This window comes from Rhinatrema bivittatum, chromosome 4 (assembly GCF_901001135.1).
Source record: "Rhinatrema bivittatum chromosome 4, aRhiBiv1.1, whole genome shotgun sequence".
NCBI classification, from domain to species: Eukaryota; Metazoa; Chordata; class Amphibia; order Gymnophiona; family Rhinatrematidae; genus Rhinatrema; species Rhinatrema bivittatum.
Genome location: NC_042618.1, coordinates 26413654 through 26435177, shown reverse-complemented (window position 1 = coordinate 26435177; position 21524 = coordinate 26413654). Strand labels below are relative to the sequence as shown.

General features: G+C 51.4%; 1 protein-coding gene across 1 annotated transcript in view; it reads left to right on the top strand.

Annotated features, from left to right (window-relative positions):
• The window catches only part of SYNE3 (spectrin repeat containing nuclear envelope family member 3), an 86246-nt gene that overhangs the window by 46459 nt on the left and 18263 nt on the right, over positions 1-21524 (top strand). The window contains exons 4-8 of the mRNA XM_029597884.1: positions 289-598; positions 12756-12914; positions 16703-17047; positions 19811-19947; positions 21100-21274. Of these exons, the coding sequence (XP_029453744.1) occupies positions 289-598; positions 12756-12914; positions 16703-17047; positions 19811-19947; positions 21100-21274 (1126 nt within the window). The remainder of the gene's footprint in view (positions 1-288; positions 599-12755; positions 12915-16702; positions 17048-19810; positions 19948-21099; positions 21275-21524) is intronic.

Sequence of the window (21524 nt, the reverse complement as noted above, 5' to 3'; positions counted from 1 at the left end):
GCGGGTTGGACGCGCGTTTTCCACCCCTTACTGAATAAGGGGTAAGGGAAAACGCGCGTCCAATGACAGGTTAACAGTGCGCTTCGTCGGAGCGCACTGTACTGTATCGGCCTAAGTGGAATTATGCAGTTTGCTGCTGAATACTATTTTACTGTTTTTGGCTAGTTGTGTGAATTTTATGCTGTTTAGTACACTTTTATTTTGTTTTATCTCATTTTCGTCTAGATTGATTATGAATGTTCCTTGTACATTTTAATAAATAATAAAGCTGCTCCCTTTCCCTAACAGCCGCATCGAGTGGGTCTGGTTGCACTGGAGCGAGTACCTGAGGGCCCGAGATGAATTCAGCGCGTGGGCCCATAACATGCACCTGGCTCTGGAGCCCGACGTGGAGCTGCAGCTGGGCCTTAAGGAGAAGCAGTGGCAGCTGGGCCATGGCCAGGTCCTGCTGAAGGACTTGAGAAATCAGCACGGGCTGCTGGAGAGGCTGCTGGAGGAAGCCGCCGCCTTGTTCAACAGGATCGGAGACCCCAGTGTGGATGAGGATGAGCAGAGCCAAATGAAGTCTGAATATGAAGACATTAGGACAAAAGCAGAGGTAAGGGGAAGCCAGGCGTTGGCACCAACATGGTCCCGGGGTGGAAATGTCACACATCTTAGAGCTGCTAGCACGCTAAGGGACATTTCTTACACTTTAGAAAGCTCCCCTGGCTCTCCTAAGCACCTCATTCACCTCCCTAGATCTCCTTGGTGTCACCGTCTTACATAATCAGATCTCTTTCTTGGCGGCTGCATGGGTGGACGGGAGTAATTGTTTACAGGGAAGTGCTTTAATCTCCCGGGCGGAGTGCATTGTACTGCCAGAATGCTTTTTTTTGCGGGGCAGGAGTTGAACCCTGGCCAGTTTTTGGTGGGGGGGGGGCGGCGGAGGTGTGCGTGTGAAATACTTTCCTTCTTATCCAGGCGCGGTCGGCAGCTCTGCATGGGTGTATGGGTGCGGCAGTCCTTAACGTGCAGGAACCTGGCAAGGAAGACCACGGTGGCACTCGCCACCCCCCCCCCCCCCCCGGCGTGCCAGCGGTCAAACAAGAGAGTGGCCGGAGAGTTCCATGAGAGAGCGGGGCGGAGCCTGTCCTGGTTGGCATTCAGGTTGTGTCTGTGGGCTCGTAGTTGCAGTTTCCGGGTGGAGATGCCCGTTCGCCCAGTAAAGCGAGGCGCTATCTACGGAGGATTCGTGCCATAAGAGCGAGCAATTGAGAAAGGGGGCCACTTGCCGGAGGCCTCCCAAGCCCCAGATCTGCTGTTTCCCTGCAGACGGTTCAGGGTTTATTCATGCCCTCCGACCATGCTGTGGTTGTACAGCTCTCGGTCTTGCTTTCTCTTCCTTACTTTCTTTGGAAACAGACTTCCGTTAGCTGGTCCTGCATGGTTTACCCTGACCTTTGAAAGCATCAGTTTCTACGTATCAGGGCCCCCTTTTTTTTTTTCCTCAGCAGAGTAAACTTTGACTTCTTAACTGTTGAAGAGGGATGTTCATTTTCTGTGGGGCTTTTGTTTGTGTGTTTCGGTTTGATTTATCAAAGGTTTCTCTCCCCCCCAGACACAGAATGGGGGGGGAAAGCAGCAGCCGCAATGCCTCATGGCGCAGGTGTGTGTGTGGCTCCTATCCCAGGTGTGGCAGCGGAGGGCGCCACTAATGCGAGTGCGGGGGGGGGGGGATCGGCTCACGCGCGGTGTCTGCCGGCGAGTTCCCTGGGCTCTCTGCATGCTTTTTGCACCGGGCCCGGCTGTTTAATCCGGGGTCACCTCCCAGATGAGCTTTGACGCGGGGAACCGCATTCTCATTGCCCTTCTCACGTTTAACACTTCTTGGGGTTGTTTGATCATTTGCGCTTTTAATTAAAGGTTCCTTCCTCAGCTGGCAGACTGGAACATTTCTGCAGGGCTGGAACTCGTATGATTTGTGCTTTGATTTTACTGAGGCTTGTCGGCACAGTTTGAGCTATGAGCGCACGTTTTGATTGCCTGGGTTTCTCTCTCAGCATCGTTTCTTCGTTTTTCTTTTACCTAAGCCAGTGCCGCGGCCTTTGACATGTTCCCTTCTCCTGTTTAAAACCGATGGAAACGCCTGTGTTTGCCAGAGTCGGATAAATCAATCAGCAGGCAAAGGTGTGCCTCCCAAATAGTCCCACGCTCCCCACCCCACCTGACCGGAGCCAGTGAAAGAGCTGAAACCTGTGCAGCCTTTCATTAGGAGTCCCTGGTGGATTCCGGGCGAGAGCAAGGACACCAATGAACCTCCCAGCAGTGCCTCGTGAGACCGGCGCTTCCTCAGGAGGTCGCCCGGGACATCGACCATCATTTCTCCTCTGCTCACACTGGAATCGGGCATGGGTACTCTATTGAAGAGTCCGGGCCGTGTGTTTTTGTTGGCCCCGGCACGCTGACTTGACCTTCTGGCACCCTGCCCCCTCCTCCTCCTGCGCGGGCTTCCTGTTAACGTGGAAACCTGTGCGAGGGGCAGGGGGCAGTCGGGCACTACTAAGGAGAGAAGCGGCGTCACGGCTTGCAGGGGAGGGGGAAGAGGCATTTGCGCAGCGGGGTTTATTCCCACCCTACCACCCCCTCCCCTGCAGGGAAGAGGGGGAGGATAACTCCCCTCCCCCCATTGCCTATGGGCACATGTGACCTTCATCCGGCTCTGTTCCAAGCAGGATTTGTTTTAAACAATGTGGGGGGGGGGGGTTAACAGAAACAGGCATACAGATTCTTCTCAGCCCAGAGTTTCAAACCTCCAGTGCAAGCTCCTACAGAGCATGGAGCAGGGATAGTTCACAAGAGTCTTAGTAGCAAATCCACGTACTTCAGAGGACACGCAGCAGGTCAAGGATTTCAATTCCAAGTAGGGCTAAGCAGATTCTGTTCCCGGTACCCACAAGCACGTCCGTTCCAAGGTCAGAATCTCCCAAGTGCTTCCAGTATTCAAAAGCAACGGCAAGGAACAAGTATTCCACTTCAGTGCCAAGCCTCAGAGATCATAGAATCCACATACCTGGGAACGCTCTGGCTTTCACTGAAATGCTAATCTACTGCTGCAGAGAGTTCACCTTTAAAAAAAATAAATCCTTCTGTGCCCCACGTTGGGTGCCAATTTTATGTAACCCACAATTTAGGGAGTAAACATAACCAGTGGCTGGAAGTCACTGTTCTAGAAATGTGTTCAAGAAGGTGGTTTAGATGATGGGCCAAGGGTATCCCAGGATGAATTTCTTTAACAGACAGGGACACCTTTCCCCTCTGTGGTTGAACAGAAACTACTCCCAAGTGCATGGCTTACTCCTTTCAGTAACAGGTGAACCCAAACCCTGGAATATGTAAGTCCATACCAGGGCTTTGGTGGTTGCAAAAATGCCAAATTTATTTAACAAAAATAGGGTGGCCTTAAGTTCAAAATCCAAAGGCTTCCACAGTAAAAGCTCAAACAGACAGTAACAAAATTGGATTTAGCGATTAAAAACAAAGTCCTTAACACAAGGGAATTCATTTCTGGCAAAATCCAGCACAGTTCACCATAAATCACTTAGTCCGTGCTTTCAGCTTAGCTAAATGATGTGACTTCCGTAGGGCAAACCTTTCTTCTGTTATCCTATGATTCCACAAAGGGGCTTTTCAAAAAAAAAAAGAGAAGATGGTCTTAAGCCTACTGGTAAAGTTTTGTTGTTATTCCCTTCCTTACCAAAAAAAGGAAAATTGGTTCTTACCTTAATACTATAGATCAGTCCAGACAAGCGGAGAACAAAACTTTGGGCACTGCTACATAACCAAGAGTGCCACCTGCATTGACCTGTACCCAAGCCAAGATCATTTAACAAATCGGGCAAACAAGCGCCCGGGGTGGATACCCCTTAACTGGATAGCCACCAACCAAAGAAAACACTGAAAGTCTAGAACTTGTTAACAATCGCAACATATCTTTGGAAATCATCATCGTATAAACCCCCAAAAAGGGGCAGCAGCAAAACAATCAGCCTTTTGGCACAGATTCCCAGGGTGGGCCTCTGGACTGATCTGTGGAGGTACAGGAATAAAAATTAGTAGGTAAGAACCAATTTTCCTTTCCTGAACATACCCAGATCAGTCCAGACAAGCGGGATGTACCAAAGCCCCCCCTTATATCGGGCGGGAACCCGAAAGGCCCGCTCTCGGCACACTCTCACCAAAAGGAGTCGCCTCTGGGGTGCACACATCCAAACGGTAATGCCTGGTGAAAGTGTGAAACGAAGACCAGACCGCTGCCCGACATATCTCCTGGGAGACACCAGCTGACATTCGGCCCATGATGCCTCCTGAGCATGAGTAGAGTGAGCCTTAAGTCCCATTGGCACCGACTGGCCCGCGGACACATAGGTGGAGGAAATAGTTTCTTTCAACCAGCGAGCTAAGAAAGCCTTAGAAGCCTTCTCCCCCTTCTAAGGACCCCCAAAGAGCACAAGTAAATGATCAGAGCGTTAGAAAGCGTTAGTAACCTTCAGATAATGTAACAGGACATGCTGCACATCCAAAAGATGGAGACTCCTGCCCATAGAGGGATCATGAGACCAGTCTGGAAAATCTGGTAACTCCACTGTCTGGTTCACAGGAAAGACAGAAACCATCTTAGGCAGGAATGAAGGCACCCTTTGCAAAGAAACCTTGTCGATTGCGATTCGCAGAAAAGGATCGCGGCAAGAAAGAGCTTGCAATTCTGAGATTCGTCCAGCCGAGCAAATGGCCACCAAAAAGACAGACTTAAAGGTAAGGACCTTCAATGAAGCTCGTCCTAACGGTTAAAAAGGATCCCCGCAGAGAGCCTTCAACACCAAATTAAGATTCCATTCCGGAAACATGTTCTGAAGAGGAGGGCGGAGATGTTTAGCATCCCTCAGGAAACGCACATCAGGGTGGGAAGCCAATGACTTGCCCTGTACCTTTCCCCTGAGACAACCCAAGGCCGCAACATGGACTCTAAGCAAACTATGGGCCAATCCCTTGGCCAAGCCTTGCTGCAAGAAGGACAAAACGTGCGGAACAGAAACCTTAAGCAGATCCAGACCCTGTGGTGCACACTAGGACTCAAACACCTTCTATAATCTGGAATAAGAAAAGGAGGTAGCCAGCCGCCGAGCTTGAAGCAGAGTAGCAATAACTGGGTTCGAATACCCCTTCAGACGCAACCGCTGCCTCTCAAAAGCTAGCCCGCGAGAAGGAACTATCCGCCCGATCCGAAAATATGGGGCCTTGACACAGCAATCCCTGCAAGTAGGCTAGATGCAGCGGCCTATCCTGCGCCAGATGAACCAGGTCCGCAAACTACAGGCGCCGTGGCCACTCCAGCACTACCAGCACCACCGCCCCTGGATGAGCCTCTGTCTGCCTAAGGACCCTCACTATGAGAGGCCATGGAGGAAAGACATAAAGAAGTGCTCCGGACGGCCAAGGGCATACCAGAGTATCGAGGCCCACTGTCCCAGTCTCCCTCTGTTGACTGAAGAACCTTTCCATCTTGGCATTAACTCTTGTTGCCATGAGGTCCAGCTGAGGAATCCCCCAGCGAACATAGATGAGATCCCAGGCCTCCGGGGACAGTTCCTATTCCCCCGGATCCAACTGTTGTCGGCTGAGATAATCCGCTTGGATGTTGTCCATGCCTGCTATGTGAGAAGCCGCAATGCCCTTGAGAAGGAGTTCTACCCACCTGAACAACAGCTGAGCCTCCCAAGCCACGGAGGGGCTCCTGGTTCCCCCCTGGTGGTTGATGTAGGCCACAGTCGTCACATTATCCGAAAACACTCTTACCATTCGACCGCGGACCAACAGAAGAAACTCCTGAAGGGCTCTGCACACTGCTCGCGTCTCCAACCGGTTGATGGACCACGACTGCTCCAAGACCGACCAGAGGCCTTGCGCTGATCTGCCCAAGCATTCTGCCCCCCAGCCCTGGAGTCTGGTATCTATGATCACCACCACCCAATCCGGGTCTTCGAGGGGCACTCCCTTCTCCAGATTGTTCCATGTCATCCACTACGCCAGACTGGACCTGGCTTCCCTTGGAAGGGGCAGAGGAAGAAAATACTGCTCCGAAAGCGGACTCCATCAGGATAACAAAGCCTTTTGCAGGGGATGCATATGCGCAAAACGCCCAAGGAACCAGCTCTAACATCGAGTCCATCGACCCCAGAACCTACAAATAGTCCCAGACTTTGGGAACAGGAAGGTGCAGCAACCAAGCCACCTGAGATTGGAGCTTGGCCATTCTGTCAGTAGTGAGGAATACCCTTCCTTGCTGAGTGTCGAATCGGGCTCCTAAGTATTCCAGGACTTGTTTATGATCCAATCCAGCGACTCTAAAAGATTTCGGACACAAAGCACCGACCGCGAGCACTTCTCCAGTGACTTCGCCCTGATGGACCAGTCGTCCAGATACGGGTGTACCAGAATCCCATCCTGTCTTAGGGCTGCCGCAATGATGACCATCACCTTTGTGAGGGTACGAGAAGCCGTGGCAAATCCAAACGGAAGGGCCGGAAAATGGAAATGCTGGCCCAGCACCTTGAAGCGAAGAAACTTCTGATGGTCCTGCCAAATGGGGATATGGAGATAGGCATTGGTGAGATCTAGGGATGCCAAAAACTCCCCTTTCCGGACTGCCACTATCACAGTCTGCACCGTCTCCATCCGGAATCAAGGCATCTTTAAACTCCTGTTAACCTTTTGGAGGTCTAGGATTGGTCAAAAGCTTCCTTCTTTCTTTGGGACCACGAAATAGATGGAATACCTCCCTTTTCCTTGCTCCGAGGCCAGAACCGGGATCACAGCTTGCAGGCTTAACAACCTTTGAGTGTTTCCTTGATGGTTCCTCGCTTGCTTCAGGAAAGACAGTGCGACTCCAGAAAAACGGATCTGAGAGGCTGAGAATACTCTAAGGCGTAACCTTCCCTGATGACCTGTAGAACCCATAGTCGGAAGTGAGCTTGGTCCACTCCTCGTAAAACAGGGACAACCTGACCCTCTCGCCACAAGCGAGGAGAGGACCAGCCTGACTTCGTTGGGAAGATTTAACACCCCCTGCTCTGGGGGCAAAACCACCTCTAGAAGACTAGCTGGAACTCCGAAAGGACTGCTGCCTACCAGAGGGCTGGCGCAATGTCGAGGAGCCTGTCGGTCTGCCAGAACGGAAATACCGCACCTCCCGGAACAGAGGACGAGAGGAGAAAGACTTTTGCACCGTCTTCTTAACCTCTGGCAGTCTGTTACCTTTGGTCTCCCCCAAAGCCTTCATAAGGTGGTCGAGGTCCTCCCTGAACAGAAGCTTACCTTTGAAGGGGAGATTACAGAGCTGTGACTTGGATGAAGGATCCACCGACCAATTGCAGAGCCATAACAGCTGTCTGGCTGCCATCACCGAAACCGTACTGCTTGCTATGGTGTGCACGAGATCATATAAGGCATCAGCCACATAAGCTACACCCACCTCCAGACAGGCTGCCTGGAATGGAGACAATGCCTCAGAGACCTATTCCTGGGGCTTCTGGATCCAACACAAATAGGCGCGCAGCATCAAACTGGCACAGACTGCGGCTCATAGCCCCAAGATGGATACCTCAAACACCCGCTTAAGCTGCACTTCCAGCTTACGGTCCTGAACGTCCCGTAGAGCCGCCACTACGGCCACCGGGATGGTGGTTTTCCTGGTGACCGCGGACACAGAGGCATCCACTTTCGGAACCTTAAGGGCAGCCAGCTGATCCTGTAGGAGTGGGTACAGCTTCGCCATCGCTCTCCCCACCTTCATCCCAGAGTCCGGGGAATCCCATTCCTGGCTGATCAGTTTCTGGATCTTCTTTGGAATGGGGAAGGCACTAGGAGGTCCCTGCAGGCCATCTATAATGGGATTAACCCCCTTATTATCCGACTCCTCCAGGAATAGCTTAACCCCCAATGCCTCCAGCACCTGGGGAATAAGAGAGTGCAACTCCTCCTTCTTGAAGAAGCGAACCGCCCGAGGGTGGTCGCCCTCTACTTCAGGCCCCTCAAAGGCCCCATCCTCCTCCTTCGGGTCCTCTGGATCTGGGGGGTGCCCCCCATCCAGGTTCGCATCCAGATCCGACGCTGGAGACAAGCCACCCTCAGCCTGAGAGTCCTACCGAATCCTTCAAGTCTGTAGTCAGGCACAGAGGGCAAGTCCCCAGAGGCCGCGCACGCGAAGCCGTGGATCTCGCCGGGGACCCCCTCAGCCTCTTGGCTGAGTCGGTCGGGCAGTCTCTCGAGCGCCTCTTCCATGCTTCCCTAGCCAGGAAAGCCTCAGGTAACAGGAGGACAAATCCTCCTGTTACCTGAGGCTGGGAGCTGCCCCTTAAAAAAAAACAAAAACAGAGAGAGAAGCAGCAGCAGCGGCAGCTCAGGCAGTGGGTCTGAACTTCCTTACAGTCAGGCTCCTTGGCGGGATCGTCGGGAGCCAGCCCGGGAGAAGTCAGCCTTGGTAGGGGAGGAGCAGCAGCTCACAGAAGGTGGGAGAGTTCCTCCGGGTGTGGGAAATCGGCGGCGGCCCCCCCCCCCCCCCCGGTTGCTCTTTTCAGCGCAGGCCACGCCAGTGTTTCCCGTGCCGGCAGGAACTTGTGCGACGCTGCGCTCTGTTCTCCTGCTTCAGTGGCAGTGTGGTGAGCCCCTCCCCTTGCAATTTCGGCGGGTGGAGCTCCGTTTGCAAGCCAGATAGCCCTCCGGGCTATCTGGCCCCGACCCAGACTGCTCCTCCACCCTCTGCTGCACCGCAGGGGGACAGAGGAGGAGGGGATTCCCCAGAGCCCCAAGTCTGCACCCCCTTCCCTTGGTCCCCCTCCCCTGAGGAAGGACCAGGCCGAGGCCCCCCCCTTTCGCTGCCGACCGAGAGGATCTCTATGGTCTTGAAGGCCTGTCAGAAGCCCCCTTACCCCCACCTGCACAGCCCGTGCAGAGGGAGAGGGACTGAGACAAGCAGACCATGTGCCACAGGCCCGACAGGCCTCCACCAGCGGCCTGTCAGTCATCGGGCCTGCAAACGGAGCTCCACCCGCCGAAATTGCAAGGGGAGGGGCTCACCACGCTGCCACTGAAGCAGGAGAACAGAGCGCAGCGTCGCACAAGTTCCTGCCGGCACGGAAAACACTGGCGTGGCCTGCGCTGAAAAGAGTAACCGGGGGGGGGGGGGGCCGCCGCCGATTTCCCACACCCGGAGGAACTCTCCCACCCTCTGTGAGCTGCTGCTCCTCCCCTACCAAGGCTGACTTCTCCCGGGCTGGCTCCCGACGATCCCGCCAAGGAGCCTGACTGTAAGGAAGTTCAGACCCACTGCCTGAGCTGCCGCTGCTGCTGCTTCTCTCTCTGTTTTTGTTTTTTTTTTAAGGGGCAGCTCCAGATAGCCCCAAAACAGCCAGGAATTAAATAAAAAATCGCCCCCAAAGGGGGATACTTCCCTGAATCCCAAGGCTTGTAGGGGAGGCTTCGGGTCCCCACTGAGGGAACCAGTCCCCTGGTTTTCAGTGGTCCCGGAGTTGCAGGCTAAAACCAGCCAGGGTTATCCAAACCTCCCCCACCGTTCGCCTGGCTCAACCCAAGGGATGGCCCTCAACAGGAACCTGACACCTCGGGGAGCAGAAAAAAATTAAACCTCCAAACCGAAGATCAGTCAAGACCGCAGGTAACACGTCCACCATCTGCTGGAGACAGAGAAATACTGAGGGACTGCAGGTGGCGCTCTCGGTTATGTAGCAGTGCCTCCAAGTTTTGTTCTCTGCCTCCATCTGCTGGTAGGAATGAATAAAACCCGCTTGTCTGGACTGATCTGGGTATGTTCAGGAGCAGTATCTAGTGGCTTTTGCACTAGCAGATGAAGGCACTAACACATAGCTAGAGCCAAAAGCAAAAAAGAACAAATCCCCATTAAAAAAAGCAAAAAAAAAGACACACACTCACTGCAAGTGTCACCCTTTATACACAGTGGATGTCACTGCTAACAACATCAAGGCTTAAAGGCACAAATCTCCTATTCAGATGCTACCGCAACAAACATGGACCATTGTTCTCGTTGGTAGAGCTGTAGCATGGACCATTTGGGACCAGCGTCACATAGACATGTCCTTCTTTATGTCTCTTATGGAAATGCACAGTTTCCACCGGCTCCGCTCTATCAAAACCACAGATTACGCTATTGTGTTGGCAGTATTTGACATTTCTTATGACTCAGTCAGTGGGGCCTGAGGTCAGAATTTCAGGGTCAGGAGTTAGAGACTCTCTTTATTAGGCAACATTGAGTGGGAGAGAAACATGGAACAGTCTCCTGGTGCAGGGTACAAAAGCAGTAGAGAAACTCAAGATGGGGCGGACACTGGAGGGGGAAACTTTAGCATTGGGGGGGGAGTAAGGATGAATTCGGAAGCCATGGAGGATCTGCAGTAGGAAGGGAGGGCGGGCAGACTGGCTGGGCCTGCAGGGTTTTATTTTTGTCTGACCTCAGTTTCACTAGGAAAGGTCAGGGGAGAACGCGGCGCTTCCTGTAGACGCCAGTGAAGGTCGCAGAAGCTGCCCGCCATGCCCTCGGTGGCGTTCCCAGATGGTTTCCGTAGCCAGAGTAGCAATCTGCCTCCCTCCCGTCAGACCCAGCTTTCGTATCCCGCCCCAGCAGGAATGATCAGATCCGCGCCCCGCGTCTGATTGGCCCACACTGGCTCTGACGTCATCGGCGGCATTTCCCCCCCCGACCGCCCGAACCGATCGGATGCTGCTGTTTGTCCCTCATTTCAGGATGTGGATTCCCCAGCGGGAGGGGCGGGGAGGTTTCTTCCAGAACTGACGTGTCCAGTAGATGTAGGCTGAATATTGTTGCCTTGCAGCCCCTTGGAAGGGGCACACAGGGGGTTGGCTCTTAAACCCACGGGGCTGTGAGCTCTCTTGAGCGGCAAGCTTCAGGGAAAAGTTAACGTCTGTGCACTTGATAACTGTCGATGTGGGAGGGCAGGAGGCAAGTGTCATGGAGGAGTCATTTCTTGCTAATCAGTTTTATCGGGGTTTAAACACCCAATTTTGAACAGCCTTTTTACCGCTGGTTTGCTCTCCAGAGTCTTAAAGAGCCGCCTGCGAGTGTCCTTTGTCTTTCGACATTCGGATTTAAGTTCTGGCTCTGCTCTGAGGAGGGAGGCGGTCGCACCAGGGGGCCTGACGCTTTGGAGCCACGGTGTCTCACAGCGCTGCGCTTTGCAGACCGTTACCTCCTAACGATGGAGAGCAGCTTGTCCATGTACCCTTCCCCAAGCTTTAACAGCGCTGTGAAAAGAAGCACAAGCAGTCAATAAATTCTGACTATATGAGGCCAAATTCAGCACCACTTAGCCGGATACCTGACTGAGTAGGAGGTGGGATGGGGGCTTTCCAGGGCGGGACCACTTATCCAGCTAACAGGCCGATATAGTACAGTGTGCTCCATTAGCTGGCATTTGGACGCGCGTTTTGGATGCGCTAGCTTTACCTCTTATTCAGTCCAAAACGCGCGTCCAAACCCCCCCCCCCCCCCCGAACCTAATAGCGCCCGCAACATGCAAATGCATGTTGATGGCCCTATTAATCATTCCCGCGCGATACAGAAAGCAAAATGTGCAGCCAAGCCGCATATTTTGCTTTCAGAAATTAGCGCCTACCCAAAGGTAGGCGCTAATTTCTCCGGGCACCGGGAAAGTGCACAGAAAAACAGTAAAAACTTCTTTTCTGTGCACCCTCCGACTTAATATCATGGTGATATTAAGTCAGAGGTCCCGAAAGTTAAAAAAAGTAAAAAATTAAAAATGGGCCGGCGGCTGTCAGCGGGTCGAAAACCGGACGCTCAATTTTGCCGGCGTCCGGTTTCTAAACCCGTGGCTGTCAGCGGGCTCAAGAACCGTCGCCGGCAAAATTAAGCATCGGCTGTCAAACCCGCTGACAGCCGCCACTTCCGTCAAAAAAGAGGCGCTAGGGACGCGGTAGTGTCCCTAGCGCCTCTTTTTACCGCCGGGCCTAATTTTAATAAATTAAAATACTGACGCGTGCACAGGAGAGCGGGCGCTCGCCCGCTCTCCCGCGTTTTTACTGTATCGGCCCGTAAGTTAGCCAGATAAGTGCTGATGTTCCCGGCTAACTTAGCCAGATAACGTACACCTACCATTGAGCAAGTCTAAAGTTAGCTGGCTACATTTATCCGGCTAAATGGGCATATTCAGTGGGGTGGCCGCACCACAGTAAAACGTGTGTTTGTAGAAAAGTTAGGTTGTCAATTAAAAACCCGGCAGACTGGTGATAAAAAAAAAAAAAGGCATATTTTCACGAGTTGGCGGCTCCGTTCCCGGTTCTCTCTCTGGTCTGCACTTCCATGACAGTAAGTTACACACTGGGTTCCAGTGCAGAGATTCATCCTTTTCGGTGTGCTGTAGGAGGTGCGGGTAGAATGTCAGCCCCTGGGCGAGGTGCCAAATTCTCTTCTCCGCATGCGTGCTGTGGTCCCCGAGTGGCCAGACTGGTTTCCGTGGTTTGTTCCAGGTCTGCAGGTGTACGTCACGCCTCCCCTGCACAGGCCGCCCACCCGCGGGGACGGGCAGCCATCTGTCTTATCACTGTCGCAGACAAAAAAAAAAAAAAAAAAGCAAATATGTGAAGTACGCAGAACCTGTTGAGCCGGGTCCCGGCACATCACCAGCACGAACGTTTCTTCTTTACAGGAACGCGTGAAGCTGCTGGAACATATGGTGAAGGACCACGAACAGTACCAGGAGAATGTCAACCAGTTCCGGTCGTGGCTGAGCGGCGTGGTGGAAAAGCTCAAGCAGTGCGTCGGAGAGAGCGCACAGCCAACCGCAGCCAGGCTGAGGCTGCACCAGGTACTCGCATTGCGGGGACTGACACCGCTCGCTTTCAGGAAGACTGCTCGCCGTATATTACAGCCACGTGGGTGTCCTTCTGCTTTACAGTCACTTTTGTCCTTTCTAAAGAGGTGAAAGGGAGAGCCCAGAATGGCAATTTACTTTCTCAGTCTCCGAGATTCCTTTTTTTAAATTTGGGATTCTTGATAAGATGTACATAAAGCTGCATGCCAATTTTTAGTATTCTTCCAAACAAGTATCACCCAGATGTGACCAAAGCTTGAATGTATTAACTTATGTGGATTCATTTTAAGCTCGGGCTCCCCGGTCTCCAGCGATTCTGTGGCTGCAGTTTAAGTGTTGCAAAATCTGCTCCTTGCCATAGAATTTCTTCTTCACCGCAGCGATTCATGTATCTCTCTCCTCCTTACCCCATACCAATCCCCATTTTATCCCTACTGCCGATTCAGAATTGTTTGTTGTTTTTTTTTTTTTTGGAAGAATGCCACATTCCCCCTCCTCCCCCTGCCGCCAGAGGCCTGAATATGCCAGACTGAAATGCACGGGAGACCGTAGCACTGGGGCCCGGGCAGCAGAGGAGGAACATAGGGGGCCGAGGCACCACGCTGCCATGCTTCTCTCTCTAATCGCCAGATTGGAGGGTGGAGGGGATTGTAAAGCCTAGGAAGAGACTCTGAAATGTGTTTGGGGTGCAAGTGGGTGAGGAGACCGGAGAAGTTGAGAGATGTGAATTAGTAAAGGAGTCAGTGGCTGTTGGGGGGGGAGGGGGGTGAGTGTGAGGATCAGAGTGGGTATGGGTTGTGAGTGAGGGAATTAGCGATAGGAGGTCAGAGGGGGTGTAAGTGAAGGGATCAGAGTTGGTGTGAGGTTTGAATGGGAGAAGGATCAGAGCGGGTGTAGGTGAAGAAGGGATCGGATGGGGTGTGGGGAGTGAATGAGGAGATCAGAAGGGTGTGAGTGAGGGGTTCAGAGGGCTAAAACAGAGTGTGAGTGAGGAATCAGGAGGTGTGGGTTGTGATTGAATAAGGGGATCTAAGGAATGAGGGATGAGAGGGGATCAGAAGGGATCTGAGAGGGTGTGGGGTGTGAGAATGAGAGGGGATCTGAGAGGATGTGAGTGAGAGGGGATCTGAGAGGGTGTGGGGGGTGAGAATGAGAGAGGGGATCTGAGAGGATGAATACTGTGTACAATTCTGGTCGCCACATCTCTAAAAAGATATAGTTGCGATGGAGAAGGTACAGAGAAGGGCAACCAAAATGATAAAGGGGATGGAACAGCTCCCCTGAGGAAAGACTAAAGAGGTTAGGACTGTTCAGCTTGGAGAAGAGACGACTGAGGGGGGATATGATAGAGGCCTTTAAGATCATGAGAGGTCTTGAACGAGTAGATGTGACTCAGTTATTTACACTTTCGAATAATAGAAGGACTTGGGGGCATTCCATGAAGTTAGCAAGTAGCACATTTAAGACTAATTGGAGAAAATTCTTTTTCACTCAATGCACAATAAAGCTCTGGAATTTGTTGCCAGAGGATGTGGTTAGTGCAGTTAGTGTAGCTGGGTTCAAAAAAGGTTTGGATAAGTTCTTGGAGAAGTCCATTAATGGCTATTAATCAAGTTTACTTAGGAAATAGCCACTGCTATTAATTGCATCAGTAGCATGGGATCTTCTTAGTGTTTGGGTAATTGCAGGTTCTTGTGGCCTGGTTTGGCCTCTGTTGGAAACAGGATGCTGGGCTTGATGGACCCTTGGTCTGACCCAGCATGGCAATTTCTTATGTTCTTATGATGTGAGAATGAGAGAGGGGATCTGAGAGGATGTGGGATGTGAGTGAGAAGGGGATTTGAGAGGGTGTGGAGTGAGAGTGAGAGAGGGGATCTGAGAGGGTGTGGGGTGTGAGAAAGAGGGGATCTGTGAGGATGTGGGATGTGAGTGAGAGAGGGGATCTGTGAGGATGTGAGAAGTAATGGGATGTGAGTGAGGGGATCTGAGAATTGGGATGTGAGTGAGAGGGGATCTGAGAGGGTGTGGGGTGTGAGAATGAGAGAGGGGATCTGTGAGGATGTGGGATGTGAGTGAGAGAGGGGATCTGAGAGGATGTGGGATGTGAGTGAGAGAGGGGATCTGAGAGGATGTGGGATATGAGTGAGAGAGGGAATTTGAGAGGATGTGGGATGTGAATGAGAGGGGATATGAGAGGTAGTGGGATGTGAGTGAGAGAAGGGATTTGAGAGGATGTGGGATGTGAGTGAGAGGGGATATGAGAGGTAGTGGGATGTGAGTGAGAAGGGATCTGAGAGAGTGTGGGGTGTGAGTGAGAGAAGGGATCTGAGAGGATGTGGGATGTGAGTGAGAGGGGATCTGAGAGGGTATGGGGTGTGAGTGAGAGAAGTCAGCCGTGTGAGAGTGGATCCTCCTTCCCTCTAGTGATCCAGGATCACCTCTTTCACCTTCCTTTTCCTTGGTCTCCGTCCCTTCCCGTTCCACTTCTCTTCCCTCTCACCTCTCACTTTTCTCACAATCCTCCCTCTCCCTCTGCTCCCTGATTCCTTCTGTCCTCCCCTTCATCTGAACCTGCATCCGTTCTTTCTGCCCCCATCTCTGATCCCCCTGAAAACTCCTCCCTGTCTCCCTCTAAGATCCTCTCTCCCCCTCCTGCCCATTCTCCAGATCCTCTCCCTAATCCCTGTTCTCTGTGCCTTCCTCCCGCCCCAGCACCAATCACTAAGATCCTTTCCCCCCCCAAAAAAAGAACAAAATAAATTAACTGAACACACAAGATATATCAGAAAATGGATTTTTTTTTTAAATAAAATAATTATTTCTAGGCAAATTTCTAAAAGAATTGCCTTAGAATTGCTGCAGAATTTTCTCATTCTTGCCACAGGAAAACTGGAGGGCTCCGTACTGTGCTGTGGGAAGGTTTTGCCTGGGGTCCTGTGGGCATGAATTGTGCACTGGGATGAATTTGTGGACAGGTTGGACAGGACCCTCCGCCCCCACCTCCCGGGACTGAACGAGTGCCTTCACGGGCTTGCTGGCTCGCCCTTCGGGAGCCGCGTTTCCGAGCAGGCCTTTATCGGGGATTTTCAGCGAGGGGAAGAATCCCGGCAAAGGGCCACCGACAGCAAAACTGCCCCACAGCCCTCGCCCAACCGCGTGGCGCGTGGAAGCCAGTCCCGCGGTGGCGCGTGCCGAAGTCAGCGCGGAGGCTGCCAGGTTGCCTCCGTTTGGTTGTGGTTTTACTCCCTGTGGGGGAGGGGGGGGGGGCAACGGCTCGTCACCGCAGACTGCACGGCTGCTTTCTGTTGGGCGTCGGGGTGGGGGGAAGAGATGGGAAGGGAGGCAGGCTGCGATCCAGCCCTCCCCCGCCATCCCAGAAACCTGCTCGGCTTCTTATCACCGCGCCCTCCGGCAGAATTAAATTAGTGCCCTCAGTCGTAGGAAAAATAGTCGTGCTAAGGACGCTTCATAAAGGTGTTGCCACGGCGGTAACCGAATCATATTTTTCAGCTTTTCTCAAACTACAACCGCTGTTGAAGCGTTTCAGTCCAATTGATACAAAAGTAAACCAAGTGTGAATCTCCCCGTGTAGGGATCCAGTGCCAAAAATGGTTCTTTTCTTCCTCCTGCGCCAGCACCACGTTCAGTCTGCGCGCGAGTCTGGAGGGTCAGTTGGGCCCTGCCTACCAAATCATGCAGGAAGTAACATTGAGAGCGCCTCTTTTTTTTTGTTTTTTTTTGCTCTGCTCTTTAACCCGGCTTTCACGGCATTTTCCATGCAGGACATTGCCCAGGACGTTGGATGCGGCGAGAAGAGGCTGAAAGACCTTGAGGTCCAGTCTGCATCTGTGGTGAAGAACACCTCGCCCTTAGGAGCAGAGAAAATCGCCGAGGAGCTGGAGGAGCTGCGGAGGGCCTTGGGCAAGCTGAAGCTGATGAACAACGAGGAAGGGAAGGACCTTCTCAAGGCCCATCAGTCCGACAGCGCCTACCAGGCCCGGGCCAGGCAGTTGGAGGCAGATGTCCACCGGTTTCGGAAAGCCATCCAGAGGCTGGGAAGCTGCCTGGAGCCAGGAGAACAGGTGAAGAGCGCAGAAGAGCTGGAGGCGCTATGGAAGAAGTACACGGTGAGTTTCGTGGTGTTATCCGTACAGCACATGATGTCAGGACAGAGGCCTTGTGCCTCGGGGGCCGTAAGTTCATGTTAAGCAGTAATAAATTGGCACTAATGTTATCGAAGTGCCTTTCTTTCCAGCTCAAACCTTATGCACTTTGAGTAGAAGTCAGGAAAGTGTAGCGAGCATGGAACCGGGCCACAGGTATTTATTTATTTATTTAACATTTTTCTATACCGTCGTTTGGTGGGAACCGTCACAACGGTTTACATTAAGGCACATAAAAATGAAGCTAACGTATCTTAAGTTACATAGGTGCCATTTAAGGATCGGTAACATAGTTTGTAAATAATATGAATTGGTAAGTGTAATGAGTCATGTCCAATTCACATTGTAACAGTTTAGGTTACAAGATTACCTCTATCGTTGTACTTTTACCCTTTTCCTGAGCTTTAAAAGAATGAAACTTAATCTGATTAAAAATTACACACATATTGATTTTGGTTATGTGTTTGTTGTTCAATTGTTTGTACCTGCTTTCCCTTGAGTACTATTCTCTTTTCTCTTTTTGGTAAGCTAGTTTAAAAAGCCAGGTTTTTTAGATTTTTTCTGAAGGTTGTGTTGTTGCTTTGTAGTCTCAACTCTGTGGGCATGGTGTTCCAAAGTATGGGTCCTGCCAAGGATAGAGCTCTTTCTCTTACTTGTGTGAGTCTAGCTGTTTTGACTGATGGAATAGTTAGGAGTGCTTTGTTGGCAGATCTCAGATTCCTATTTGGGACGTGTACACGAAGGGCTGTGTTCAGCCAGTCTGCTTTTTCATTGTGTATTAATTTATGTATGGTGCACAGTGTTTTGTACTGAATTCTTTGTTCAATGGGTAGCCAGTGTAATTCTGCCAGGGTTTCTGTGATGTGGTCTCTTTTGCTTTTGCCGGTTAAGATTCTAGCAGCTGTGTTTTGCAATATCTGTAGTGGTCTTAGTGACGTGCATGGTAGGCCTAGCAGAAGGGCGTTACAGTAATCGGTACTTGCAAAAATCAGCGCTTGGAGTACTGATCGGAAGTTGGCGGTTGTTAGAAGAGGTTTAAGTCTTCTCAGCACCATCAGTTTGGCATATCCTTCCTTTACTTTTAGAGATATGTGTTGTTTTAAGCTTAGTTCTGTGTCAATTATTACACCGTACTTTATCTGCTAACTCTATTTTTTGGTTGTTATTGAGTATAATTGGGTTTTGAACGATCTCCGTGTTTTTTCGTTCTAAATCTATAAATTCTGTTTTCTCAATATTAATTACTAGCTCCATTTGGTTTAGTAGTTGTTTGATGATATCTAGATACATATTTACTATTTTTAATGTTTTTTCGATTGTGTCGTCAATGGGTAGTATTAACTGGATATCGTCAGCGTATATATAATGTGGGATGCCCAGACCTTGTGGATTTGTATGGGGGGTGCCGCTTCGTAGGCCAGGGATTCCGAGCAGTGGCCCTGGGGGGACGTTGTGGGGCGGGACTGAATTTTAGCCGGCAAGCGCAGACTTTGAGCGCAGTACTGCTAAAGTTACGCCCGTGAGCCTGTGGAGACCTAAAGTGGCCCTGGAATGAAGTTAATGCCCCGTGGCTTTAGCTGGGTACATGTGGGGGCAGACATGGGCGTGTCAGCCCCGCCGAATATGCGGTCGAAGATAACTTAACCCGCTCGCCGGCTCTCTGAATATTGACCCTCTGGAAAGCGAAGGGCCCCTGATTCGTCGAGTGTGGGCGCGGATGGGAAAACGACGTCAGATGAGGACACTTGTAAAGAGCTGCAAGAGTTTTAAGGGGGTCGATATTCAAAACTGGGGGTCACCTTACCTGCTTAGCTTTCTCTGGATTTCCGAAAGGTTTAGGCCTCCTATTCGGCCTGCCCAGAGTCAGCCAGCCACGTCTAGCTGGCCAGCGCTGACTAATTTATTTATTTATTTATTTATTTATTTAATATATATTTCTATACCGGACTTCACGAATAGAATTCACATCAGGCCGGTTTACATGGAACTTAGGGGGGAAAAAAACAAGAGTAACCAAAAGACAAGAAGGCTGAATCAAGCAAAGTTACATAAAACAAGGGCATAGAACTTGGGGTCTAAAGTAGCCAGGAAGAAAGGTAGAGCGGAAATTAGCAACAAATAAATGCTATATAACTGGTTATGAGATTAGAAATTATCTCATTCCTTAAGCTGAGGAAAAATTTGTAAAATTTGTAAAAAAAAAAAAAAAAAGCCCACCCCAGGAATGCCTCCAGCTGGCCCCTTTCTAACCCAGCTGCATTTCTGCAAGCTGAGATTTATGCCTGGAATAAATTTAGCTGGGTGAAGAGGAGGAATTTTGAATGGCTAAAGGTAAATCTTTTGAATATCGACCCCCTTAGTGTCCATAGAGCACGGGGTGAGGAGTCGCAGGCAGAGCCAGAGCCTGGGTTGTCTTCTGGTCTAGAGGCAGCCGCTCAACCGACTCACAAAGCCCATCCACGAACCGAGTGCCGGCAGTCGTGGTCTCTCCCTCCTCGTTTGTAGTCGTTAACCTCTTGCGGCACGCGTGTTGCCCCCCCGGACGCCGGGATTCCTGGAGGAGAGGGGTGAGAAGGCTCTTCCCGTCATTGGGGGAAATGTTTTGCAGTGTAAAAACCTCGAGCTCGGTGGAGAGCCTGTGCACCTGGGATGGGGAGGGCGGGCGTCATCATCGGATGCACACTCCACGTCAGGTGAAGCACTTCATTCTCTCTTTCATTCCTGAAGGCCGCCAGCTCCGCTCTCGCTGCAGAGGATCCCAAGGCAGAGGCACTGAAGGCTCAGCTGAAGGAGCTCTTCCGGTTTTCCCAGGATGCGCAGCCTCTCTCTGCCAGCGTCTTAGCTGCGATCCAGGAGTACCAGAGGTAATGGGGGGGCGGAGGGTCAAGGGTCAGACCCAGAGGGTCAGGAAACTCGTTTGCCCTGATGCTGAATTTCCAGCTGGTGCAATGAACGAGGAGTGAACTCGACACTGAGAAACGGTCTCAGGAAAATGTTATTTTATTTATTAATTTTTATATGCCGATGTTTCATGAGAACGTGTCACATCGGTTTACATTTGTTAACAAATATTCATTTAAAAATATTTGCATTTCCAAAATTAAATGAAAATAAATAAAATACAGCGTTTCATAATAAACTAATAAAAACAGTTAAAATAGTAAAATAATTAACAATAAAAAAAATAAAAATTTAAACAGCTAAAGATGCAGAACAGTAAGAGCAGTAATAAGGTAAATAACTCAATATAAATATTAAAAGGGATATAAAATCATTTAGTTAAATTTGTAAAGAGAAGTCAACCGAGCACCCGGATAATCCACAACAAGTTCTTCTGATCTGTGTGCTCCCAGAGCTATAAAAGTATTTCTTTATGGCAAGCAAGTTTCCAGTACCAGCCTGCAAATCGGGCACAAACCTGTAAGAACCCCAGGACTGGATCTGTAGCACCCGAGGCGTGGACAGATCCCCCCACCCCCCTCTCCGTAGGACGTGGGTGCATCGTGGAGGTGGTGCGCTCAGGTCCTGGGGGAGAGTTCAGAGGGAGGAGGGCTGGGTGCAGCTGCCGCGGTGGCTCCTGTGGACCACAGAGGAGCCTCGAGGGCTGCGACTGGAGGAGGCCCCCTATGCCGGTGAGGGTTCCCTCAAGCCTCCCAGGAAAAAAAAATGGGCAAAATGAAAAAACCGAGTCACAGAGCCTGTGAATTAGGAACCAGATTTGCTTGAGTTTCTGTTCCCCGCCACGTTGACACCTTTAGCGGTGGATCGGGTTTTTACGGTGCGCTCTCGTATGGAGGTTGGACACCGGCCTTGCCCTGTGTTCCCGTTTCCGAGCCACCCCGGTGACATCCGGGTATTTTCTCCGTTTAAGGGCCTGATGTACTAACTCCCCCCTCCCCCTATAGACACAGGAGGAGAATAAAGGTTTTAGTAAAGTCAGGGCGTAAAGGTGCAAGGTTTTTCCCCCCCAGCGATGTCATTCCAGCCTGCGCTGTCTGCTGATTTCTATTTTGAAGTGCTAGGGGGAAGGCCTTCAAGCTGTGCACCGCGGCGGAGACGGCTCTGCGGCGGCGCTTCCAGAAACCGCTGCGGGAGTTTCAGCACTGGAAGCCGGCGGCCGAGAGGCTCCTGGACGCCACGGCCGGCGCGAGCGACGCCCCGCTGATTCAGAACCTCCTGCCCCAGATCGAGGTAACCAGCGCCGCCCTCGGTTTTCCCAGCCGGGAATTTTAAAATTCCAACTCCCCCCCCCCCCCCAGTGTAGTTAAGAAATACAGCGCGCAGGAGCCCAAACGCTAATATCCGAGTACCTGGCGGCGGGGGAAGCAGGAAATGATTTCCCGGGCCTCGATCCTTTCTGTAAGCCTCCCCCAAGGTGTTGGAGCCTGACCCTATGGGCTCCTGAGGCTTTTAACGTGCACAGGCCCACGGCGGATACGGA